At 43.6% G+C, this 26,554-nt stretch overlaps 3 protein-coding genes and 1 non-coding gene across 19 annotated transcripts in view; 2 read left to right on the top strand and 2 right to left on the bottom strand.

Annotated features, from left to right (window-relative positions):
* The window catches only part of SH3D19 (SH3 domain containing 19), an 81,960-nt gene extending 71,955 nt beyond the window's left edge, over positions 1 to 10,005 (top strand). For 13 of the 15 annotated variants that reach the window (XM_056490678.1, XM_056490676.1, XM_056490675.1 and 10 more), the window contains 9 exons: positions 287 to 355; positions 1,642 to 1,714; positions 2,032 to 2,162; positions 4,474 to 4,532; positions 6,110 to 6,297; positions 6,555 to 6,607; positions 7,082 to 7,268; positions 7,878 to 7,975; positions 9,209 to 10,005. In XM_056490678.1, coding sequence (XP_056346653.1) covers positions 287 to 355; positions 1,642 to 1,714; positions 2,032 to 2,162; positions 4,474 to 4,532; positions 6,110 to 6,297; positions 6,555 to 6,607; positions 7,082 to 7,268; positions 7,878 to 7,975; positions 9,209 to 9,325 — 975 coding nt within the window. In that variant the 3' untranslated portion in view covers positions 9,326 to 10,005. Of the gene's footprint in view, positions 1 to 286; positions 356 to 1,641; positions 1,715 to 2,031; positions 2,163 to 4,473; positions 4,533 to 6,109; positions 6,298 to 6,554; positions 6,608 to 7,081; positions 7,269 to 7,877; positions 7,976 to 9,208 lie in introns of those variants that run through there. The other 2 variants (XM_056490679.1, XM_056490686.1) reach the window with 2 other exon arrangements.
* Positions 10,006 to 14,176: 4,171 nt separating this feature from the next.
* RPS3A (ribosomal protein S3A) lies at positions 14,177 to 17,771 on the bottom strand. 2 transcript variants are annotated; one of them, XM_056490689.1, is made up of 6 exons: positions 17,610 to 17,771; positions 17,268 to 17,371; positions 15,970 to 16,157; positions 15,580 to 15,788; positions 14,902 to 15,011; positions 14,177 to 14,341 (listed from the first exon to the last, which is right to left on the bottom strand). In XM_056490689.1, the coding sequence occupies exons 1-6, from the start codon at positions 17,669 to 17,671 to the stop codon at positions 14,220 to 14,222; spliced, it is 795 nt and encodes a 264-aa protein (XP_056346664.1). In that variant the 5' UTR covers positions 17,672 to 17,771; the 3' UTR covers positions 14,177 to 14,219. The 2 variants fall into 2 exon arrangements, with proteins under 2 accessions (XP_056346664.1, XP_056346665.1); XM_056490690.1 differs by lacking the exons at positions 14,177 to 14,341; positions 14,902 to 15,011; positions 15,580 to 15,788 and having other exon boundaries at positions 15,987 to 16,182; positions 17,610 to 17,719.
* On the bottom strand, positions 14,592 to 14,661 carry LOC130252924 (small nucleolar RNA SNORD73). Its single transcript, XR_008840473.1, has one exon. It is a non-coding gene; the product is annotated as a small nucleolar RNA SNORD73 (small nucleolar RNA).
* Positions 17,772 to 19,799: 2,028 nt separating the features above from the next.
* On the top strand, positions 19,800 to 20,878 carry LOC130252768 (ribonuclease CL2-like). The gene is made up of 2 exons (XM_056490691.1): positions 19,800 to 19,950; positions 20,353 to 20,878. Exon 2 carries the CDS (start codon positions 20,359 to 20,361, stop codon positions 20,791 to 20,793), a length of 435 nt encoding a protein of 144 aa, XP_056346666.1. The 5' UTR covers positions 19,800 to 19,950; positions 20,353 to 20,358; the 3' UTR covers positions 20,794 to 20,878.
* The last annotated feature ends 5,676 nt before the right edge of the window (positions 20,879 to 26,554 follow it).

The raw sequence follows: 26,554 nt of genomic DNA, 5'->3' as shown, positions 1-26,554 counted from the left end.
AGAGTGTCTTTCTGAGTATCTTGTGCTGTATGGTGTGATACCAATTAGATGTCTAAGACACTTTCAAAGGGGGTGACACCACCAGAGTTTCTCAGAGTGGCAGTTGGTATCACCAGCAGTCTGTTCTGAAGACCTTTCAAAGGAACCTGTCCTCTTCCACTGGAGTCCCAATTACCTGTAGTAGGTGGTTTGAATAGTTCCATCATCTGACTATTATCACTTGCAGTGAAAATTTGAGGTACTTAGAAGTGAAAAATACCTTTTCATTTGTCTGTTTCTCTTCAAGCTACCTGAGCCTCATAGAGTTGCTGAGGACGACTGTCTTCCTATCAACACTGGAGAACTGTTCTGTAAGGTGAGGTGCTTTTTTCTGCTGGCTTAAATATTCAATGAACAAGACTCCTGTTGCAGTAAAATATCAAATGTTTTAGTCTTCAGAGGTCACAATGAGAAATGTAGTAGTGATTTATAAAATCCTTGTGTTTCTGTAATCAGAACAAAGCAGCTGCCAAAACAAAACCTAATAATGGTGATTTGCCTCAGAGCACAGGGACATTCAGCTTATGGAACAGAACAAGATTACTTGGAGTGCCAGAAGGGTGAGGGAACTGGTAAAGTTCCTCTGTCTCATAGGAAAATAATCACTCCCTTGGTTGAGTATCTGAGAATTGAGCAAAAGTTAAGTGAGTACTTTATGAAGTGCTGTACATGATACATCAGCGAATTGGCTTTGACATACAGACTGGAAAGTATTTTCTTCTCTCTGCTTCTACAGTTCCTGATTTGGTTTTAGGGCATTACCCTATTAATATTCAATAGCTAGTGGAAATTATAGCATTGAGCAGCCTTTTGGACTATTATCAGAAGCCTGCATAGCTGAAATAGATTTCTATATGCAGTATGTTGTTGTCTGTTGTAACTCATAGTGCTCTGGTCTTAGCTTTATCTACGTTGGGCTTTCTTGGTGTTTTTTTTTTTTTTTTGTACAGCTAATTACTTTGAATGTAATTCACACACCATCATTGTCATCATTGTACACTTAAAAATTCCTAGTGGGTGGGACAGATAAAGTGGCTCAGCATTTTGAATATAATTTCCCTTTATGAAGCTGCCACAACAAAACTGTCAGCTCCCCTCAGTGTTACGTTCATGTAAGCAAAGGCATAGTGACTTCCTTGCTCCTCTTGGAATGCTAGCATGTGTGCTGTTCCTGCTGATTGTGCTGGGGGAGTGTTGGGTTGGGTGTTCCCTCGAGCAAGAAGAGTGACTGGTGGCACACAGTACCAAGCACTAGTGCAGAATTTGTCCACAGCCCTTGCTGTGAGTGTTGCTAAAGATTTCTGGTGCTACAGATTTCTGGCCCACAGAGATAGCTGAGATTTTTCTGTACTTGGAAACATTGCATGCCTTCTGTTCCTTTCACTGGCTCAAAAGTAGACTTTGGTGAAATGTATTCTTGTTTACACTGGTAAAAGGCATACTGAATTCAGACACATAGCTGTGTGACCAGTAACATTTCCTTCAGCAATATCAGAACAACTCCATGTCCAAAGTCAGAAAATTAATTAAGGAGTACATAACAGAGAATCCGTTAGATCTCCCATGATTTATAAACTACTTGGATTTATTTGTTTTTGTCAGGATTCAAACCACCCTCCAAAAGTTTCTGACACAAGTGCACCTCATGCTGTAGTCCTGCATGATTTTCCTGCAGGTAAGTAAATGTGAATGTTCCGGAAGCATGTTTTACTCCAAGACTTTCAAATGGAAATTTTCTTAGAAATTAGAGCTTAAAAATTGTGTGGAAGCTCAGTCTGCAAAGTCTGCACATAGAGTTGTTCAAATCAGTGGATTTAGCTGTAGATGGGTCAGTCTTTCAGTTAAAGCTCATTGATTTATCAGGTAAAATTAAGACTAACTTTTTAAAAACTGATTGTGGTTTTGTCTGTGGTATTTGTATTAAGAAGGTTTTACATACAGAAAGTCAGGAGTGTGACAAGTACTGTTAATTGAAATGATGTTGTCTTACAGAGCATGCTGATGACTTGGACCTTCATTCTGGAGACACCATTTGTCTTTTGGAGAAAATAGATACCGAATGGTATAGAGGAAAATGTGGGAATCGCACGGGGATATTTCCTGCCAACTTTGTTAAAGTGATTGTATGTAGGCTTTGTATACGTTGCACCATAAGATCGTGTTGCATTTGTTTTCTGGTTCTATTTTACTAAGGTTCCTGTGTGTTTAACTCCATTGTATGTTTAGATAATCTCATACCCCACTGTCAGCACAGAAGACTCATCAACTTGCTTGTGTGGTATTAGAAAGATGCTGGATTTGGCACAACCAGCTTGTGTTATGAGGAATAATTTGCTGTGGATTTAAAGCCAAGTGAGAAAATCATTGCCCTTACCAGATTCTCTTTGGAAACGTGGCTAGTTTCTTGGGGTCCTCAAAGCAGATTATTTTTTTGACAGCTGCATGTCAAAAACCACACTTGGTAAAAGATGGTTGATTTTTGTGCCTCCCCCAGCTCCCTGTCTTCTGTCATTTTCTCATCCCTTGAACTTTGCTGGAATCACTGCTTTTTTAGCCATGTAGTGAACTATGTCAGAGTAGCAATTAAGCCCAAAAAACATGTTAGTTTTTTTTTTCTCTAGAATATTTTTTTTTCCAACAGGATCAATTTGCCTCAGTGGTTTTCTAAATGGCTGCACAATTAGTTGTGCTGGCACAGTGCAAGGATATTGTGTTGTTGGAAATGAGCAGCTTAAAGCTATCCTGTTCCTGAATGTGACACTCAACAGTGAGTGGAGGGCAAGAGATGTGCTCTTTTGGAGCCCAGTGATAATTAATTTTAAAGGGATACAATATGGTTCCATGCAATCAAATGCTGGGTCAAACCTATTGCAAGCCTGAGTCTGAGACTGAAGTCCATTTTGTGACAGTGGAAAGAGCATTGGGCTGTCCACACCAGCCATATGGACATGGAGGAATGCCAGAGTGACACCAGGATGCTAGGAAGGTGCATGGCTTGGCACTAAAGACAGGAAGTGTCTGTGGCAACACTTCCTGGGCCAGCACAGCTGGCAGAGTGAGCCCTGCTGCTGCATGGGCAATACTAAGGATTTGGTAGACATAAGAGGGGGTAGGATGTCTGTTTAGTTTGTAATGGTGGTATCTGAGAAGTGATGAAGAATAAAAACTAAACTCCTAGTTAGTAGTAGTGGAACCATGCTTGATTCACAAGAAAGATTTGTTAGCTAAATTGATTGGCTGCCTCTACACAGACCAACAATTTCATTTAAAAGCTCTTCTGTCTATTGATAGCTATGGAAAAGAGGTTTAATGTTAAAGCAGTGGAATGAGTATTTGGGGTCAAATTCAGCATTGATACAGACGGATACAACTTCATAAAAGCTAGGGAAGATGCATTCCTATTTAGTTGTAAAAGATGATTACCCTTTGAGAGCAAAAATCTTTTGTTTCAGAATATGGGTTTTTTTTTAAAAAGAAAAAAGAGTGCAGTACATGAGGCTAAGTATACTTGAGTGAATTATCCTGTTAATTCATGTCATATTTCATCTTGATACGAGGTAATACAATGCACTACAATCTGTTTTACAATATTGAGAATAGTAGCTTGGGTCTGGACACCTGACAATAATAGATAGTTATGATTTCTCATAGAACCTTCAGAGCACCACAGATGCCAGCTCCTTCAGCAAGAGAAATGCAGAGATTATTTGTCCTAAAAGGCATTGTGATTTCCCCCAGTGCTTCACACAATGAAGTGAAACATTCCTGTTGATTTTATGGGAACTGGCTTATACAATAGTGAACCGTAACCCAAAGCTCTTCACCAGGGCCTCTTAGCTCATAGTCATGTACATCTCACAGATCATCCTTCATGTCACACCAAAAATACAGTTGAAGTCCTCCTGTGATAAAGGACTTGAATGTTGTCTGTTTGATATATCTGTGTAGATTTTGTAAGTTGTATTTCTCCAATTCTAGAGAGATTTGTGAGATGTGTTTCTCTTTGGAGAGCAGCTGGCTACCAAAGCACAGAAGGGAAAAGTGTAAAGAGTAGTTCTGTCTGTTGTGATACAGTGTGCTAGTAAATAATTGAGAGCAATTACCAGTTTTAGAATTGGGATCTAAATTTAACATGTAGTAGCATCTAGTCACATATTCTATCAATCAGTCATGCCACAAGTAGAAATAATAAACCAGCTTCATAAAACAAAACATTAAATATTGCTCCTTGTTTGCATAAGATCAAAAAATTAGAAAACATGCATAAATTTACATTAATGTGGTCATATATAAGAACATGCCTATTACACAGAGTGTCACACATCTGAGAAATGGATTATTTTAACCAGTTTCAAGTTTATTGTTAGTTCAAGTTTATGGTTAGTTGCCATGAGCTTGTAATGGAAGATACAATTTATTGTATTGTCTTATTAGATTGATGTTCCAGAAGAAGCCAACAAGAAAAAAATACCCTCTTCATCACGATGTATCAAGTGAGTCAGAGGAATTTTATTTGCTTTCTCATGCTGATTTACAGGGAATGAAAAAGAAATATTAACTGTTGAACCGGTGGCTCTCTGCACTGAGGTAATAGGGTTAACAATTTATTCATCAAAATATATTGTAAAAATTAAATTATATATTTTAAAAACCTGAATGTTTATGATGTTTTGTTAAGGCTCATATTTAGGTAAAAAAAAAAAAAACTAAAACCGTACTGTTGTGAAAACTGGTTCCAGAAACCGTGAACCAATCTAATTAATTTCCGCAGCATTGTACACTCCTCTCTTTGCTCCTGGCCTTGCCGTTTCTTCCAGTGTCCTCACAAGATGGAACACGGTAGGGCTCCCTACTCATGTGCAAGACCAAGATACGACAGGACAGAATATAGAGGTACTTTAAGCAGAGAAGTCTGTCTGTCCTTAAGGTGTGTAGCTGTATGAATAAATCTAAAGTTCCCACCAAACAATCAAATTAATTGCCAGAACTTTAATTTCTGATGTTCAAACAACTTGTACTAATATTTGTGGGCAAGAAATTATTTTTCAAGCTATTTATTTCTCGGTGATATTTATTGGCTTTCATAATCATTCATTTCAGGAATTAAAGCAAATTCAGGCAGAGGCGGGAGCAACTACTGTCCATGGGATCATTCAGTTGTTCTTTAGATGAAGTGTGGTTTGTCAGGAACAAAACTTTATTTTAAAAAGCTGCTTCTGCAGCTAAGAAAAAACAGGAAGTTCTAGCTCTGTCCTGGAAGATACATCCTTGCAAAGATACCGAGTGGGGGATAGGGGTGGGAATCAAGTTTCTTACTTTGTGTGCTATGAATATATAGAAAGAATTATAGCCTATTACTCCTTTTTTCCAGCATGGCATTTCTGATAAAACAAAGATTTTTTTTTTAGGTTAATTTCTTAAATTTAATTTGTTAGCTTCTTAGATAATAAAATTGATTTAAGTTGGGGGGAAAACAATTAGATTTTTTTCAGTACTGTACCAAAGCATATAAAATTTCTCCGATAAATTGATATTTCTTTCTTTGACAGGTAAACTTTTTCCCCTATAAGATTATAGGGATGGATTTTACAGAATAAAGTATTTTAAAATAGATAAAAACTAGCTTCTTCCTATGAAACCTCTATGTATTTGGGACAAATATACAATACTCACCCTCCACCCATGTTTGATTGCATCTAAATTGGATGCTAGCTCAAAAAACAATCAAACTCTTAACAAAAGTGTATCAGGATACTTGCTTGAATGTACACAAAGTTACGAAATTGGACAGGTGACCCAGAAACAAGGAGGTTTATTGTTGCTTGGAAGCAAAATAGGGTCTTTTGCAAAATACTGTAACAGCCAGCAGTTGGGACGCAGAAATTGCATCAACCTCCTCAGAAAGCAGAGATGAGAACCAGGGCTGGCTCCCAATTTTCCACCTGTTCTATCTTCAGTGCATTTTTTTTATCATTTTAATTAAAATATCAATCCATATATTGCACGCAATGCTGTCTTACTATTAAATGGTAATAATAAAGCAAAGTAATTTTCTCTTTTGTTTGTGCAGAGGTCCAAGATGTGTAGCACGATTTGAATACATTGGCGATCAGAAAGATGAGCTCAGTTTTTCAGAAGGTGAAACTATTATCCTGAAAGAATATATAAATGAAGAGTGGGCCAAAGGAGAGCTCAGAGGCACGTCTGGAATTTTCCCCTTGAACTTTGTGGAAGTAATTGAAGATCTGCCTGGAACAGGTATGAATATACTTGCAAAAATATGGTTTTGTACTTAATGCAAATAGGCAGCATATAGGAAAAAATTCCACAAGGACAATGATTGAAGAAAGGAGTTGAAAAGAGAGGGAAGATCAATAAAAAAAAACCCTCAAAATTAACAGTAGGACTTCTTAAGAAGCTATTCTTAATAATGACTTCAAATACCTAAAATCTGTCATTCGTAACATTCTAAATAGATATTGCTCCTGTTCTTAAGTTGTGCTTTACTTATGTAGGTACAGAAACAGCAGTGAAGAATGAAATGGAGTTTTCGTCTTCCCTTTCTCAGGTAGTAAAATATAGGCAAAGGCCAGAATTATGTATAGATTTACAGAGACTCTATTATAATGTGAGAGTAACTGCAGAACCTGACGCCACTCCCACAGAACACAATTCTGACACTTGGCCTAAGCTGATTGAATTCAGAGCTTCTGACAAATTAACACTGGTAAATTTTTATCCTTTGTGCTGAAGGAAATTCTTGTTACTTGTATTTTAAATATTGCTGCAGTGATCTAATTTTGAATTTATTAATTCTTTCTCCTGCCACTAGAGATAAAAAGGAATGTGGTTGAGCCTAGATGAAAATCTGTGGTGGTAATTGCTGAAATGCCATTCTAGTCTACATCTACAGCAGCACTATTGTATTGGGAGGGTGTCATGACACCCACGTGCTGTGCAGCTGCTTTCAGCAGCATCCATCGGTTTTTGGGCTCCATTCACACTTCTAAAATTAATGCATCTCTTCTGTTAACTTGAATAGAACAACAGACGTTCAGTGGAGTGGTGTGAAGCACTTCATGATTTTACAGCAGAAACCAAAGATGATTTATCCTTCAAAAAGGGAGACTACATCCAAATACTGGAACAAGTAGATTTGGAGTGGTATAGAGGAAGACTGAATGGAAAAGAAGGGATTTTCCCAGCAATTTTTGTTCAGACCTGCTCAGGTACAGTTCTCCTACTAGATGGGAATTCATTATTCTTTGGGTTGTGCCAGTCATGACAGCTGTGGGAGAACACAATGGCATCAGCTGCATCACCAAATCACACACCACCACAGTCTTTAGTATTCTAAAGCCAAACTTAAGTTTTGAACCAACTTCTCTAATAATGGCAATATAATGTTCTAGTCAGTAAGTAATGTACGAGGTGACACAGACTCTGGAGTGTTTTCCTGTTTGGGCACAGGCAAATTGGCACATTGAGCCACCTTTAAGGAATAATTCAGGAATATTGATGCTGCTTCGTCTTTAGAGCAAGAAGGAAAGTCAGCATTTATTAATGTATCACCATTGGGAAGTTCAAGTTAAGTGAGTTTTAAATTTAGTCTGCTTAGAAGCAGAAATGTGAGACTGTTTAATACTATAAAATGAACTGGTGGCAGTAGGGTTTTTTATTCCTGTAGTACAGTGACTTTGTTACAGCAGTAGCAATAACATTTGGACAACCTGTAGCACAATAGCAGGGAAAAAAAATGAGAATGACAGGAAGCTTCTCCAGAAGCAGAGACTTATTTCACTCCAATGCAAGTAACTTCTATTGTCCATGTCCTGTAGCCAGGGTAGAGCTGTCACAGCCTGGAGGAGGGAAGAAAGGAAAAGCCAAAGCTCTTTATGCTTTTCATGGAGAAAATGAAGATGAGCTTTCCTTCAAAGTAAGTACCTCTCTTATTTCCAAGACTAATTTCTAAGAGGTCTCATGCTTCTAAGAAGTGCTAAAAAATGAGGTTCATCCACTGTGAAAACAAGCTTTACACAAGAAGGATGAAGCACATAGATATTAATATGCAAAAATATTAACACATTTGATAAGTGGTCTCTCTAAAAAACATTTTTTTCCCTTATCACTCCTTTCCTATCAGCAAAAATCTTCATTAAAGACACAGAAGAGGTCAGGAGTTACAGAATTTTCAACTTCTCTGATCTAGTTAATATGACAAGATAAACCTTATTTTGCAGTACATTCAGTTCCTGATTGGTTGATATGGTCAAGGGAGCCTCTCTTTGGACTAGAAAGAAAACTGAGTAGGAAGTAATGGTGAGAGTGACAATACTGCAGCAGCCAAGCCTCTAAGGGAAACCTAGTACAGTAAAATCTTGAACTGGCAACACAAAACAGAGTTGCCATGGGAATAAGGGGAAAAATTAAATACATACTGAATGCTCAGATCATATTAAGCATGAACAAGAAACAGAGTGCCCTTGATATTCAAAGTCATGACTTAGGTAACCATGTTCTCAAAAGCAAATTTCTGAGAAACAATAGATTTCACAGTATTTTCTCTTCTAAAACTAGCAAAATAGTTTCAGCATTAGCAGCTTGCAATGCTGAAAGGATAGATGATTCTTTAAAGCAGAGAAGGGGAATAGAAGAGTGTAGCATGGGACAGTGAGAACAAGAACCAGGACCAAACAAAGGATCTGCAATTTGAATGGCCATACTGCACTCTTAGGTTGCTTTTCCTTTGTCTGGGAAAGTTTCCAAATGGTAGAAAATACTGGGACTAAATTTAAAAAAAAAAAAATCCAGTGTTTTAAGAATACAAACCCTAGAAACACACACAAACAGTCAGGCAGGGGGCCCATGCGCCATCTCTTAACATACCTGGAGAGCCAAACCAATTTGAGAAGTTATCCAGCAGTGTTCTTCTGTCCCTCCAAAAGTGGTGATTTTTCAGCATAGGCAAGTATTTAGCCTAAGAGAAGCTTCAGCTGGTATTGGCAAAAGTCTCCAAGAGATGTAACCAACAGAAGTGACTGGCCAGATCTTATTCCTCTTCTCTTTGATGCTAATTGCTTCTAAATAGGATCAGCTCTGCATGCATTAACATGGCTCAGGAACATTACATAGTAAGCTGTACTGACTCACATTGCTTCTTCTCTTACAGGCAGGTGACATGATAACAGAGCTGGAATCTGTAGACGAGGACTGGATGAGTGGAGAGATACTAGGAAAGTCTGGGATATTTCCCAAAAACTTTGTTCAGATCTTAAAAACACCATGAAGTGTTGCCTTTGTACTACTCCCTTCGTGTGGGAGAGAATGTTTTCTATCCTAAAGGCACAGCAAAGAAATCAACAAATGTTGAATATCAGTGTTTTGCACTACTTTTTCTAGTATAGTAGTATATAGTAATATCTTGAAGTCAGATAAAAAAATTTGAGTCTTTTATGACAGTATATGTAGTGATGTTTCATGAATGCTCAGAGAGCAAAACAAGCAGGCTTTTTAGCCATTTCCAACTAGAGAAATACTGTGGTGCAACACCATTTTAACTTACATAGCATTCTAGTGTGATTACTCTCTGGTATTACATTTATCATGCACAAAGATGCATGATAAATAACATGCATAACATAAGCTGCTTTGGCCTTCTTCTTAAGATCCAAACTTTAAAAAATGTTTATTACTTAATTACAGCACTCAGTATGTAGATGAAGTTTGATATTCAGGTTTCATTACTACTTGAGTTCCACATTAGCAGTAGAATCCACTTTTGTTTTATGAGTTAGAGGATAAGAAAAATAACTGGTATTTCATTGTAGAAAGGTATCAAATCTAATACTAGTAAGAGGGAAAATGGAGCTATAAATCCTTGTATAGTATCCTTCTGTTCTTAGTCCAAGCTGCTCATACAGCAAGATCACAGTAAAATTAATAAAATTTTTAAGTATTTTGCCTCTTAATGAATTGTTTAAATTTGTATGAATCATCTTAGACCTTTCTTGCTTTTCCCCAAAATACTTTGCAAGTACAGGTTTAGTTTTTTCCTACTGCCCACTGTTTTTCGAGCACCATCATACCCTTCTTTCCCAGCTGAAGGAAAGTGTTTATTGAGCTTTCTCAGATCCCAGCCATGGAGCAGCTGCATTATTCCAACTATTTGCCCCTCCACTCCCCTCATGGAAGTGGAATGCCAGTGTTCACTCAGTCTGCATTTTATTTGTCACTCAAGCACTGGAACATACTTCCACATTATTTCTATCCTTAATATGAAGTACATTATACAGCCTTAGGTTTAGTTTTCAGCAGTTTCCAGTTTGTTGCCACATACCAAATACACTGAGCATCCCTGTAAATGGTCTGTCAAAGCCCTAAGGAAAACGTGCCTGGCAAGACATTACTCCAAGCATCTCTAACCAAGGCACTTGGTAAAAAGTAGCAGTGTAGCTTGACTGACCAAGATGGACATGATTGAGGTACTTCCACATTATAGGAATTTCTAGTTGTAAATTCCTTTTTGTAACACTTGGCTTCTGACAAAACAGTTAAATAGAATCCTGATTAACTGCTAATTCCATCAGACTGGAATAGAAGAAATTATGCTGCAGTCGGTTCTTTCAGTGTTGCCAGAATTCCACCCCTGTATCACAAAAAGGAACCAGTAGGCTGATGAGTCACTACTCCAGAGTGCTGCAGCTCACTGGGTATCAAGATACCTTCAAAAAGACTTTTCTTCATGGGCTTGGCAGTTCAGGTTGCAGAAGGGCCAATAGTTGGAGGTGGATGGAGACTGAAAACCAGAATCATTGTGATGACCTTGAGATAGTTTTGTCTTAGTCACATCCCTGGTGACAACTTCACTAGTATGAGCTGAGCACCACAGCAACAACTGCCTGCTGCTGTGAGATTGGAGTGCACCTGAACTGGGGCCTGAGCAGGCTGTGGAGTGTCACCCTGCGCTCATATGCTCTGGTTACCATCACAGCAGGCAGGAATAGGCATAGCCAGAACTGCAGGCCTCCCCCCAGCAAGGAAAGGGCATCCAGTCCCAGTGGGAGACTGGAACTCACCTGAAGCAAGCCTGAGGGACCATTCACTCTGCAGTGGCACTAAGCCGAAGAACTTTCTAAGACAGACACAGCTCGCCTGCGCTTTGTGTTCTGTTGTGTTCACACACAACACTGTTCACACATCTGGGGGATGAAAACCACACAAAATTTTAATGAGCTGAGGAACTGGAGTTCTGCTTCCATTAGGGATTTACATGATAAACAAAATGCTAAATTATGTATCCATTGTGTTTCCAATGTTCCAGAACAGCACAGGTGTTACTCAGTTTTAGCAGCCCCATCGAGCTTGTCTGGAACTTGTGTGGAATCACGTGGAATTCCACAGCCAAGGACAATCCTTCCCACTCTCCCAAGTTTTCCTGTTAGGAGATTCTAAAGGTTCTTGTTTATTCCAAAAAAACAGTCATCTCCCAAAGAAATCCAAGGAATAGCCAGGTCCTTCAAAGATGTATCACACCAGTGTGGTAGTAGATGAGGCAGAAGTATATGATGTTCAGTTACTGTTTGTCTGGCAGTTTTCTAAGGTTTTGATACAAGTCTCAAAAGTAGAACTGATTTTTTTTTTTTTCAATTTCCTCCTTCCCATTTTTATAACTGTGTCTTGACCAGTTGTATTTGTAACTTCACTTAATGACTAGTCAGTTCTATTCATTGACAAGACCACTCTGCTGTATGTAATCTCCCTGTGGGGCAGGCCACTAGCAGCAGCAAGGCCTTTTACTCAGAGCACCGAGTGCCATCTAAGGACTGTTCACATGGCTGCAGGAAGCTGAAATGAATGCTGAAATGAGGGAGATGCTCAGCTTTTACAGGACAGGATTTTCCTAAAACAATGCCCAACACCACTGTGAGAGCACATACAGATCACAATTAAAATTCCTAAGGTGTACAAAAAAGCCAAGAATGAGGTGGCATGCAAATCTTAATTGCAATGTAGTAGCAAATTACAGCTGTAACCTTGAAATCCAGCTAGATCTCAATGCAGTAAAGTCTCACCAAAATATTTTGTTTGACCCATCCTCTGGAAATATCTTCAGGAAAATGTCTTTGTTCTGTGTACAGTGAGCAGTGTCCTAAATAACCCTTTGTTAAGTCCAGTAAGTTTGTTATGGTACCTCTGTAAATTAAGAATGTATTTAACCAATAAAAATTTTTGTAATCAAGTCACGAGAGCATTTTACTTGTTACACTGAGCTTTCCATTTGACAGTTTTAGGGATCTGATTCTGCTTACGTATTTAGCCCAGCTGCAAAGTAATACCCCACCCCACACAAGTAATCTAAACCCCTCAGAGAATCTGGATGATTTTATCAAGCTATTCAAGCCTTTGGACTTGGGATATGCCTCACACTCACCGCCTACAAAACATACAGCATTTTGCTACCTGCAGCAAGCAGCTGTCACCTCAGGGTATCACACACACTGTGGTTCTCACTGTGACAACATTGTGAGGAAGACAGGGGTTGATCCTGCACACAATTCAGGTCTGCTTTGCTGATCACTGCTTTCATATTCCATGATTTTTCAGCTGGTATTTTTGAAGAAATACTGAGGATGCACGGTATATTCCTTCCTCCTTTTCCCCCACCTGAAATCACATTACAAAGCCTTCATTTACCCAGAACACCTACATGGCAATGTACTGTTCCAAACAATACATTTAAAAACCCGAAAACTTGTTCTTTCCCCAAATCCTCTTGACTAACCTTTTGGCAACATACAGTCCTCAGATATGCATGTAACAAAACCTACAGCTTCAAAATTGTGGCTGACTGGGATTCCTGGAGGCAGGTGACACCTGCCTCAGCAGTAGAGATAGGAAGAGCAAAGCAGCACGATTCCTTCCCCCTGTTCCAAGGTTCTGAGTGCTGAGCACTCACTACTCTTCCTTCCAGTACACAAAATGGAAAAACCAGAACATGTTAGAAGCATAACTTAGAATCACAACACAAAAATCACATCACCTGCAGCATTTTGAAGTTCAAAACCAGTCTTCTCATTTTGCCTATTACTTGGTCCAAACCAGAACTGTCAACTAGGAAAAAGTGAAAATCCCTGACAGGGAACAGTACAGCCTTCACGGGTAGCAGGGCTCCTTCTCCTTTTCCCCAGTAGCTTTGTTGGAACAATAACATTTTCACTATTTTCCTTTATTTCTTGTCCTAAGCTCTGTGACAACTAATTGTAAAAGCCACCACTCTCAGTGTAACTGCATTTTGCTCTCACGTTTTAAATCACTAACTTACCAACAATTTAATAGGACTAAGTTTAGGTTTGCTGCCCTATTCTAAACAAAACACATTGATAGCACACAAAACACATTTTGGGCAGAAAAACACTCTTCCATTTTTAAGCCAACATAAGTTGAACAAGAAAAAAAATGTTAGATAATGGAAAACAGTCTTTACTCAGCAAAACATTTAAGTGCTTTGTTTTCAGAACACACATTGCCTCTTTACAGCATTTCCCCCCCCCCCCCGATGCTTCTCCATGATTACAGTCATCCCTCAGTTCTGACAGGTTAAAATCCAACACCCAACTCCACAGCTTGAGCACATTCTGGATTTCTGCACCGCTCAAAATTAACACTGCTTCCATCATCATAATTACACCTTTAACACCTTCAAACACCTTCGACCACCAGAGACCACACCTATCCCATGAGAGGTCATATTAAATTACTAAGAAACTTAAACATAGGCACATTACTCTGAAGCAAGTAATATAGATAAATATCAGATTTCCCAGTAACAGCAAATTTTGATATTGGTTTCCCTGTCCAATTTCTGCCTTCCTTGTACTCTTTGAGGCACCTGTTAACAGTATAACCTCTGCACACATATATGAGGTTTTTTTGTGAGGACTAAAATTACTGGGTAAAACCAACATAAAGAATCCACAAAAAGGACAACTCACATTCTTCCAACCATCTCCACAACACAACTGAAGAAGTACATGCGTACTTTTTTTTTTAAAACCAAGGCTGTAGGTTTACTTTATTGAAAACTCATCCACACATCCAGTACCAATATTGTCCAGAAGCAATACAGGCAACCGAGCAGTAGTTCTGTATATTAAAACTTTATTTTCCACCAATTTTTACTTTCACACAGACTCTTGCACGGGCGGCTCATATCCATCAGCTCGCTCTACCTTAGTGCCTGCCTCATCCCCAGAGGGCTTTCCAGCACTACCACCTTCACCATGCAGCTCCATCAGCTTGCCCACTAAAAAGAAGTGACAGAAACAGTGAGAGATGGATGTGTTTAAACAGTTTTAAATTACTCAGTTACTCAACATACACAGATGAAACCACCAGAACATTTTCTATAAGTAAGACTAAGTCCATTCCAGACAGCTCATGCAGTGGCAGTCAAACAAACAAGCAGTGAAACAAGGCTATATAATGAAACTACAAACGACTCCTTTTTCTAAAAGGATCTGGACTCAAGAACTACTGCTGCTGCATTACATGGGAATGTCAGAAAGAAGGGAAATGGAATCATTCCACATCATCTGGGACCGAAACACTTTGTCATCATTCATTCCCAAAGAAAAGCTTTTAAACATTCAGCAGCAGCTCCAGGCGACAATTCAAGAAACTCCAAACTGAATGCTCACTGCTTGACTTTCAATCCTGGAAGACACACACGGGGACAAGGACACACTGTTTCCCTTCTACAACTACTTAAGCTCGTTGATGGTACTGTAACATTTCCAAAAGCAAACACATTTAAAGTAACTCCTCTCCAGGCCCTCCTTCAAATGTCTGCAGTAAAAGACTTACATTCAAACTTGGGCTTCTTGAGCATCTTCACCTTGCGGACATAGACATCATGCAGAGGGTAAATGGACTGACAGGCCTTCTCGATGTCCTTGCCAATGCTGTCTGGGATCCTGAGAAATGAGAGCACAACAATGCTAAAAACTCTGCCTGCTTCTGCAACAGCAACACAGGCTTAAAAATGTCCTTAGGAATACAAAATATTCTACAAAAGTTTACACCATCACTGACAATTTTCTTCAAGTACATTTAGACTCTAAGATGTCTCCCTTGAATTGTTACAAGGGATGTATTGCAAGTATACTCATTTTGAGAGCAAATCTGCAAACTATTGAAAGCAATCAGCACACTTTGAAAAAATCTTGTATCAGAAGAGCTCAGAGCATTCACAGCCTCAACGGATCAGAATTACAACTTAAGTCTGTAGAAATGCGAGCCACATTCTTTTCTGGAAGAATGATTTTACATTTATGCAAATGTGACAGTAGGTTGAGGTCAGACAAGATGCAGAGACTAAAAGAAGCCGTTTGCAGAAAAGGGCGATGGGCTTTTCTACATGAGGGGCTCCTTGCCTGGTCTCTGACAAACAGCTTGGGATGCACTAGCACTCCCCAGGCACTCAGCAACAACTAACCCCCAAACGACTATAGGGGAGAAAAGAAGAACACAGCCAAAGCTTACAGCTTATTGACAACTTCTTTCAGGTCATTGGTCTGCACCTCCCGGGTCATGATTTCCATCATTTTCTTGCGGATCTGCCGAACCTGCTGGTGCTGGGCATAGGAGGTCTTGCGGATTTGGTTATTGCGCTTCTTCGTGAAGCCCACGCAGAAGAGGCGCAGCAAATATCCATCCGTAGTTTTGACATCCACGTGAGCTTCAATCATTGTCTGAAAGAGGAAGCACTGAACATTTACCATCCCACACTGCAGACAAGCTGCCCAGCCCCACACACCTCACAGTCTGATGCTGACAGCACTTCAAATATGCCTTTGTCAGGCACCAGCACTTCCCTCCCTCCCTCCCTCCCTGAAGGCACCAGCAGCAACACAGACCTTGTTTCTTACACACCTGCCATTTTTTGACCATGGAGCACATTTTGTCCCGTGTGAGGTCCATCCCATGGAAGTTGGTCAGACAATTTTTGCCCTGAACGTCCTCAGTGATCAGTTTAAATTTGCGAAAGGCAACCTCATCATTCTGCAGATCAGCCAGGCTCACTTCAAATACACGGCCCTTCAGCCCGTCAGAGGCAATTTCTGTGTGACAAACAGAATAAAACACCTTAGATTAACATTAGAAGCACATTCTTCATATCAGATACTGAATTCCTGCTGGAATCCTGTTCTCTGATGTTTTCTAATGGTGATCACAGAGCCACAGCCAGATTGGAAATTTCTGCCTTTGGGAGGAATCATTTTAAGGTAATAGTATCAGGTGTGGGATATGAACAGCAGTGTACATCAAATTCTACCACGCGTAATAATTTGGTTTGTTTCAAGCATAAAGGGGTTACAAAGTATTTGAAAATTATAAATAGTAATGAAAAAATTAAGCATAAAAAGCCACAAGTGCTCAGCAGAGACAAAGCAGCAATGAAGGCCCAGTACGATGATTTTACAGCTCTTCCTTCAACGAGGAACCATTTTAACAACACTGGCTGGTTCACACTTCGTTTGGCCTCATTTTATGTTTCACATGTTGCAGTTCAAAGTAACAATGATCATCCTAACTTTGAGTGCAACCAGCAGAATATCATAAAGCAATTTAACCATTGTGCATGGCTAAACTTCCAAAAATAGATTACCTCTATTATTTGTAACTGAGGAGTCCTTTTCCTAAGGTGTGCCAGATCATATAAAACCGAATTTATCCTCTAGTGAGTACTTACTTTAAGTCAACAATTCCGGCTCTAATATTTACCCAAAACCTTTAAATTTCAGGTATTTCAGTGTCTTCATGTGCTCGTCGTTATCCTGTTAGGATTGGTCTCCTGTCCCACATCTCCCCCTGTGACAATCAGAACTACTGCTTATTTCTTAAACTTTTCTCAACTTGCCAGGTTACCACAAGAGGAGCTCATTAGAAACTTCAAGCCCTTCTTTCAATGGTTTGGCATTCTTCTACAAAGGCCAGTGTCTGAACGTCCCTACACCTAAGCTCACTTATTCAAACAGCTCGGTCAACTAAAAAAAAAAAAAAAAAAAAAAAAAAAAAAAAAAATCCACTCTTTTAGCTTTCAAATTCGTAGCAGTACAAGAAAAACCGATTTTTCAGCAGTTTTTTACCCAAGTAAGTTCTTTAATCGCTTGGAGCTAGCACATAGAGCAAACACAATCCCCTGTACTGCACCAACCCAAACTACTCACTAGTTCCTTGAGTCCTGGTGACAAGCGTCTTCCCGATGTTTCTGATATTGAACATAGCCGGTGCTTTGACATCGTACCAGTCCTTCTTGGAGAAAGGGTCGACCCTTAAATCAAATGAAGAAGATTTTTTGACCGACTTTCTCAGACCATACCTTCCTCTCCGAATACCCGCCGCTTCTCCCGCCCCGCCAGGCCCACGCCAGCGGACGCCATGACAGCATCGGCCCTGCTCCGGCCGGGCCGCCGCCGCCGCCATCCGCCCCGCATCCCCGGCATCCCGCCGCCGCGGGGCCTCGCCCGGCGCTCCCGGGCACCGCCCGCCCGTGCCCCGGCGGCCCTCACACTTTCTTCTTGGCGCCCTTCTTGCCGCCCTTAGTGAGGCGCTTGTTCTTCCCGACCGCCATGGTCCGGTCCGCACCGCAAAAAGGGCGGACCGGGAGCGCTCCCGCGAGATTATACGAGACTGGTGTTCGCGCGAGACCTGCGAGAACAGGGTCGACTCCTGCGACGGGAGCTGGGGCGGCCCGCCCGGGACGTACCACAGCCGGACGGAACCAACGGCACGGGGGAGACAGGGGGAGGGAGCTTCGGCACAGCCCGTGAGCGCCCCCGCCTGGAGGCTTGCGGAGAGCCCGGCCCGCGATAGCCGATCCCTGCGCCCCGGCCCGGGACTCCCGGCCGCAGCACAGCGCAGCGCCGGAAATGGGGATGCCCGGAAATGGGGCCGGTCTGCGAACGGGCAGAGCCACAGCCCGCGTTCGCTGCGCTGACTGTGCCCGGGCGAAAGGCGGGTGCCACCTCCTGCCCATTCTGATGTCTTCAAGCTGAATTATCTGTCCCCAGGCTGAATCTTGTCACCTTTTGTAAACGTAATTTATGTCATCTGGTATTTTCTACAATGGAAGTTGCTTAATGAAGAACTTTGTATTTCAAGCATCTCGTAAGAGTACGTCATATAAATAAATATGCATCGATAGACGATGAATATGCATTAGACATTAGGGCTCATGTAAACTTTACTGTATAAAAAATGTAACTTGTTACCCCATGGTGTGTTTGATTTGTCAAACCTCCAGCTGCATCCCGCGCAGAATAAACGTCTCCTTCCTAAACTAGACCCCGTGTTTAGAGAGTTCCTAAAATCGACAGCTTTCCCAGGCCTTGGGTCGCCAAGGCTACAACCAGAAGCTGGTGGTCTGGGCTGCCCCAAATACTCCGGCCAATCGCTCCTCTCCCCACCATACAGGGCAGGAGGAGGCTCCGCTCAGCCCCCTGCGTGGGCAGGGATGGGACATGAGGAAGTGGTGCCCAGGACAGCGCCAGGCAGTTAGGACTCCCCTGGGACAAGAGGTGACCACAGGCTGTGGTTTACCAATGAACCTCACAGCAGCCTCTGGCAAATATATGCCTGACGCACTGACAGGTACCTGCACCATGCCAGCTAGAGACAGTCCATTGCCAAGTGTCCAGGCTTGTCCCTTCTCGTGTGGATGCCATCTGTTTTCCACCCACACCAGGACAGTGGAAAGCAGAGAGTGTCTGAGGGGTCGTGATGAGAGTCCCCATCCTCCTTCCCTGCCCAAGAGAAGGGTACTGAGAGTCAGCAAGGGGTGACTATGCTGACCTTCCGTGTCTGCGAGGTTTTGGCCAGGTGCCTGAGCTGCTCCAATGTAGGGACTGTGCACGTTGGAGGAAGATTTCTTCAGAGGCTGTAGAAATGCCACCAGAGCCTAGGGCAGGACCCTCTACACCTTCACTGTGGCCAGTCTTGGAAGTGTTAAAACTCTTTTGGGAAGAGTGCTGCTCAGGACCTCATTCTCTCTTTGCCACTTCCCATCAGAATCTCTCTGATGTCTTAGAAAAGGAGGGTGGAAACCACTTGCACCCACTCATGACAAACTCTCCTGGGCACTGCATGCCTCTCCCTCTGGAGAGGATATGCTTTCCTTGGGGCTTCATTACAATGTTTGGGGGTTATTGTCAGGTGGACTTTTGCCATGCACTCATATTTATAAGGCTTTTCTATTTCATCTTTCCCAACAACAATGGTCAAGGGAAAGGAGTATTTAATGGGCTCAGGCTGGCTCCTGGCTCTTTACTTGTCTGTGCATCAGTAGAGCTGCTGAAGTATGGGACGTAGCAGCGAGGAAGAGTGCATCCTGGCACTTCCTGGGAGTATGAATTTGCCTGCAAGGGGACACAGGGAAAAGGAACATACAGCACTTAACTTAGTCCTTACCACTGCAGAAGGGCTATGGATGTGTCACATTTTTCCAAGAGTAGTAAGAACATCTGCCAGCTGCCCCAGAGGTGATGGTGACATCCTGCCCCCCACCAGGGAACCATGTGTCTTGCCCTACCACTCTAAAGGACCCAGGTATCCTGCCTTTCACGGGACAGGTGACCAAGGACAGGGTGGCCAGGGGCCACCCAAGGGGACACACATAGACAGTCACATGGTTTGTTAATGACTACCTAATGACCTTGGGGGCCACGAGGGTGAGCAGGGCCTCCTGGACGTCTGGTTCCCCTCAGACATCCACTGGACCTTGCTCTTTATCCTGCCCCTCCTCCTGGATCCTTGCCCATTGGGCATAGCTGGGCCAGTATAAAAGAGGTGCAGAGGAACAGGAGGGATCCTGGAGACCCTGAGGCCATAAGGGAAACTGAGGCGCCCACACAGGTGCGGGTGAGGGGTGCATAGGGCACCAGAATATCTAGGGGGGTGGGGGGGGAATGTCTGAGGAACCCAAGCATCCAGTGGGGAAGGGAGGCTGTATATGGCATCTGGGTGTTGGGGCATGGGGTGGGTCTATAGGGAAGCCAGGGGTCTGAGGAGCAGGTAGGAGGTGTTCCATGAGGGCCTGAGGCTTTTGGGGAGTGCATAACTTTAGAAGACCCATGCACCCAGGTGGAATCCACAGATAGCCCAGCTGTCCAGAGATGGGCCCCCACGCATTGGGAGGAGATTTGTATGGGATGCAGAAATTTCAGAGGGGGAATTTGTAAAATAGCCAAGCACCCAGGGTGGCATTTCCAGTCGGGGACCCAGAGGTCCAGATGGCCCTAACCCCACCTTCCCCAGGTGTCCATGGCGGGCTGGGTGCTGTGCATGACCCTGGTGCTGGCAGCACTGGCAGGGGCGGTGGGTGAGACCCGCTATGAGAAGTTCCTGCGGCAGCATGTGGACAACCCCCGGACATCCACGCTGGCGGCGCATCGCTACTGCGAGACCATGCTGGCGCGGCGTCGGGTGACAGCCCCAGGCAGGCCCTGCAAACCCTCCAACACCTTCGTGCATGCCCCAGCTGAGGACCTGGTGGCTGCCTGCTTCCAGGCACCTGACCCCACCACGGGGTTCCACAGCACCCCGAGGGCCATGAGCCTCACTGCCTGCCGCCTTCGCGGCGGGGACACGCGGCCACCCTGTGCCTACCGTGCCCGCCAGGTGCAGCACCACGTGCGTGTGGCCTGCCGTGATGGGTTGCCCGTGCACCTCGCAGGCACGTATGTGGCCCCTTCGTAAGGCTGTGGACCCCAAGTGCGGGTGTGGATTCTCCCTCCCATCAGGGACTCCTGTTAGTGCTCACAATAAAGATGGTGTCAGAGGGCCTGGGCTCCAGTACCAGCTTCTTGGGGGACCCTGCAATCATCCCTCTCCCTGCGGCACCCTGAGAGGTGCCCCCTGAGGCCTTTGGGTGACTCCAACCCTGTCCAAGCTGTATTTGTGTGCCGTATAAATCCCTGAGTTTTCACAGCTTCCTGGGTGTCCCATAGCCCCATGGGGTGTCTCTGCTCTCTCCTATGCCCTCTCCTGTTCCTTGGATGTCCCACAACTCCCATGGGTGCCCTATAACCACCACCACCCTCCCACCCCAGGGCCCCCCAGTCTCCTGGATGTGCACCCAGCCCTCTCCCCAATGTCCTTACCCTTTGGGTGTCACATTGCTTTCCTGGATAGCCCATAACTATATATAACTAACTATAGGATTTTTCAACCTCTCACATGCCTTATAACCTCCCTGGGTACCCCCAAATTCGTCCATGTCTGACCCATAAACTATCAGATTCCCTGTCTCCCAGATGTCTCTGACCCCATCTGTGACCTCTCTGGGACTGAAGCTGCTCCCTCTTGGGACCCCCACAGAACTGAGTCCCCACTGGGGCCACACAGAGCCCTGAACCACCACCCCACACACACTGAACACAATACGCACACACAATGCACATGAAACCTGCAGTGTGCCCACAATGTGCAGTCACACTCACAACACAAAGCATTCAACACTCACACCCCTCACAGCACACAGCATTAGCACACCCAGGACACATATACCAGCACATACACACAGTATGCACACACATACAGATGTCTTTGTGAATCTTGATGGGATTTCACACATTTCAGCTTGTGTGCATCACCTCTTGTCCTTCATTCTCCTCATCAACACTTAACAAGCTTACAAAGCTTCCCCTATCTGAGCCTTCTCTTCTCCAGGCTGAACAATCCCTGCTCTCTCAGCTCCTCGTCTGATCAGACATGTTACAGTCGCTTCACCATCATCAATTCCTTGCTGGACTTTCTCCAGTATGTCCATGTCTCTCATGTACTGGGGAGTCCACCACTCCAGGTGTGTCTCAGTGGTGCTGAGCAGACGAACATGATCGCCTCCCATCTCGTCCTGGCAGCACTCTGCCTAGTGCAGCTCGGGAGGCTGGGGGACCTTTTTGCTCTAGTCCTATTGCTGTGGGAGTCCTGAGAAGTCCCATGAGACTGCTGACATCCAGGTGTTGTGCTGCTGCAAAAAGGCAGCCCAAATGCATCCAGAAAGTGTAGCTGAGGAGGAAAGGGAGCACAGAAAATGGTCTTCCCAATCCTTTTCCTCTCTCCCCAAAACACCTCATGCTCATGAGTCTCAAGTAACTCAAGTACTCCTTTTCTGAAATTCAGATGAAAGGCATTTTGAGGGCCATCCATGGACTGGTGGGCTCCACCTCTCAGCACTGGCCCAGTGAGGGGAGCACTACTCTTTGTGCACTGGGAAGGAACTGGGGTATTTCAAAGGTATTTATTTGGGGCATTTCTGGACCAACAACTTACAGCAGAATCACTTCTCCACCCTGCTCACACCTGGCCATGGGAGGAGCCGACTGGCTCAGGAGGGAATACCTGGGGTCTCTGCAAGTACAAGAGTTTGATCTCTGCTTCTTGCTACCTTGGTTCTTCAGGGCTCAGAGGAGGATTCCACATCTCCACTTGTTCTCTGGTAAGATCATCTTGGCAAGTGATAAAGAAAAATATCATCACTGTGGTTTACCCCACAAGCTTTGCACTACAGGCTCTGAAGCGTATGGGAGAGGTGGCACCCATCTTGGGGATGCAGCTCTGAGCTGCAGTCCCAGAGCAGCAATGCCATTTCTGGGATGCCCAGCCTACCTGCATCTGCTGGAAAGTCTGGATGATTCCTCCCATTTGATGGCGGGGCAGCTCCACCACTTCAGCCCATCCCATCCCGTCCCGTCCCATTATTGCACTGTTGGTTTACTCCTCTGCTATTTTCCCCTAAGATGCAGCTCTGTTTCTTCAGCAAGTGTTTGTCTCTGTTCTTTGTGAAGGCTAAAGGGAAAAAAAATAGCCACAAAGGAATCAGGATCATCCAGAGGGTGTTGTGGCCTTTGCCTCAAGCAGCAGTGGGCCATTTACAGGCAGTGGCCAGCAAATTTGTAATGGCAGCAAGTAGCAAAAAACCAGGGAGTAACTGGTGCCTGAAAATAAACGAAGAAGTTTTGCAGTATTACGTTTTAATAAATCACTGCATTTATTTCTTAATTTCTTCCTCATTTAGGTATTTTAATGTTCTGCCTAACACAACCAAACAAAGTTGCAAAGTTTGGGGTTGATTCTGCTTTGTAACACAGAAACTGATCATCTCTTCTTTGTGGGTGGGAGTTAAGCAGCTTTCCTAAGATCACAGACAAGTCTGAGACAGGAGCTCAGTTCAGACCTCTTCAAGCCATATTTGATAGACTCCATTCCCATTTATGTGCTTTCTTTTTTCTGAAGAAAAGAAAAAGATGCAACCAAAAATTGTTTCAAGAACAGCACTATATGCCTAAAACTTGTCTCTGAGTCCTATCTGCTTGACTTTCATGCCCAGTTTGCTTTGACGGTCAGCCTCCTCTGCTCACTCACTCTATTGCCAAACAATTAATTCCTGCACCAGAAACTGGCTGTCACTTGTTTAGCACAGGGGAATGAAACAAAGCTGACTCACAGGCTTCATTATGGCTCACAAGCTTCCACCACCCAACCTTTGATGGTATAAAATGAGGGCCATGAGTAGTGTGTCAATATATTGCTACTGTGGAAATTTGTTCCTGCTGCCTGAAAAACAAGAACTTTTTTTTCAGAACCATAGCAGAGAATTGTTTAAGCAGGCACTGCAAAGACCTTCAGAAATATTTACACAGCAACGTCATATATCAGTTCCATGGATTTGGCAGAATGAGTCCTTCGAAATCTGTTGCTGTTGCTGTGGCTGTTGCTGCATGTCATGCATGCCAAAATTGACATGAAAAAAAGCTTCTTTCCAGTATATTGCTTGCTCTTAAAATATACCCTGCACAAATACAGCAAAATGCAAGACAATTTCTATGCAGCACATCCACCTTTCTTGTGCACTTGGACCACTCGGAAAGGGACTGCCAGGCTGCCTGGGTGCAGCATGAGACAAGAAAACACCCCTTTCCACCTCCAGCAGAACGTCTGGGATGCTGGGGACTGTGGTACTCCTCCAATCACTGCTCGTCAGCACTGTCCCTATGGTACACAGACCTCAAACTGTGCTCCCAATCAGACATATCCTGCAATCCTCCTTCCCCTTGAGTGGGTGACGCACTTGGCCTCTAGGGTGCAGTGTCATCTGTTGTCCCCAGCCATGCAGGGAATGATCGATCCCCTCCACCATTCTTGTAGAAGTTCATGGGCATGGGGACAAGAATGCTGGCCAGGAAAAGGGGCACTGCTGCTCATAGCGTGGTGGGGACAGCAAAGACAAGGAAGGACATAAGACAGGTAAGTCCTCACACTGAGCTGTGGCACTCCTCTGAGACTTAGGTGTCACTTTCCCCACTACAGCTATACATCAGAAATCCTAATGCACTTCCCCAGTTCAAGCACTGACTGCAAGACCTAAAACCCTAGGACTGTTCAGGCTGGAGAAGTATGAGCTACCATAAGAGAAAGTACTAAGAAAGCCAGGAATTAAGAATTTTTGTTTATATGAGAGGCCACTCACCCAGTCTAAAAAAAATATAACTGAAAAAGACTATTGTTGGCCTCTGGTCTGCTGGAAATGCTGTTGCAAGGTGCCAAGGCAAACACCAGAACCAGACTCAAGTGCCAAAACTCAAGGGAAAGAGTTTTGCTCAAGTTAACATCCCACACTATGCAGGCCCTGTGCAAATATCTGTAACAGTGTTTGTCACTAGATTGAAACTTAGCGTGCTAAATGGAACCAGTCCTGTGTTTTCTGGGCTGGTTGAATGCTTGGCTACCTCTTGAGTCCCACTGAGTACCCAGCTAAAGCTTTGCAAACTACTTGCCTTGCAAATTATCTTCCCCTTGCCAGCACAACATGGATCTGTCCATTCCATGGATCACCCTGGACACACACTCTGGAAGGTCTGCATGTGATCTCACATGGGGCAGCAGAGTGATGAAAGAGCTGAAGAATCTGTCTGAAGGAGCCCAGCATGTTTCTCTGAGATAAGATGGAGAGATGACTCAGTTTCTAAGCATGAATATAGGGAAGAGGTTGGTGGCAGCTCAGCAGGAGTGTGCTGAAGGAGACGGGACCAGTCATCACAGTGGTTCCCAAGCCAGAAAGCTCCTGCTACCTCTACCAGAGAGAAGTGGACCCAAAAGTCAGATGCAAGAAAGCCAGTGTATAAAAAATTCCCAGCAGTCACAGTTGAAGCCATCCCACATTCTTGCAGCAGGCAGGGACATGCACAGCCTCCTCCCTAAGGGGATATGGGGAAATTAATTGCAAATGGTGCCCAGGCAAGGAGCCATCCAAGGAACCAAGGAACCAAGCCAAGTTCCAACCAAGGAACTATCCCCTCCCATCAGCAGCACATATAACCAAACAGATTAAAAAAAGAAAAATCCAGATGAGAAGCCTGGAAAAGATTCACAGAAAATACACAGAGTGTCAAGAAAACCTGGGCAATTAAAATTCCCCAAAAGAGCAGGCTGTGTCTGGAGGTGAATCAAGGCTGGAGGAAGGTACTCATGAATTTCTCCTTGTTAGAGCTGGGAGATGAGTAGCTCAGCTAGTGACATCCTGTCTCAGATAAGCTAATGCTGGTTCTCTCCAAATGTCCCAAATTTACTGCTTCTCCAAGGGCTGTAGAACTGATGTCAGGACCAGGGCAGCATATTTCTGCCTCATGTTGGGGTGGAAGAGTAAAAGAAGCCTGCAACCTTTGAAAAATCTTTTTTATTTTCTCAGCAGCACTACCTCTCTCCCAGTCTGAATGGCTGCTCTATGTCTGGATGGAAGGAAAGGGGCTGAAGGGAGCCACGCCAGTTTCTCCACCTTTCATTGTGCTGCTTCTGCAACCCATCTGTTGGAGAAACAGCGCACCCAGTCCCATGCACTTCTAATTCAAATACCAGCAGCAATAAAACCCTGTGGATATGGGTAATGCAAATGAGACTGATAGTACTGTAGATTTAATCAGCATATGCAGCTTGATAACGAGGATGCCCTGGCAGGAGGAAATAGAGCTCTGACTGTAAGAAGATTGAATCAAGTCTGGCTTACAGGAAATGAGATTTTACTACATAGAAATGTAAAGTTTGTCTATGTGATGTTTAACTAGATGATTGTAGTAAAATATTATCAGCTTTCCTGTAAATGGTTGTTCTGTTTTGAAGGACAGGTGTCTACCGATAAAGGCAGAAGCTTCTCTTTGAAATGAAGAATGTAAACCCCCTCCCTCCAAATTATTATAATTTTTGAATCAGGGACTCTCAAGCAGAGATGTGGGGGTAGGAATATTAATATATCTAACCGGACGAACAGAAGCAACAGCAGCTATGGAAATTAACAACAAACAGAACAAAGAACTCCGTTCCAGTCCTTTTTCAGCCGCAGGCACACTCTACCTGCGTCGGGTCCCGGTGGTGAAAGGCGGGGCAGGATCCGCGCTGCTGCGGAGAGCAGATGGGAGCGGAGGGAGGCGGCAGCAGCGGCCGCGCTGTGTCTCAGGTGGGAGAA

Source organism: Oenanthe melanoleuca, chromosome 4 (genome assembly GCF_029582105.1).
Source record: "Oenanthe melanoleuca isolate GR-GAL-2019-014 chromosome 4, OMel1.0, whole genome shotgun sequence".
In the NCBI taxonomy this organism is placed as follows: domain Eukaryota; kingdom Metazoa; phylum Chordata; class Aves; order Passeriformes; family Muscicapidae; genus Oenanthe; species Oenanthe melanoleuca.
This window is presented reverse-complemented; position numbering and strand designations above follow the sequence as displayed.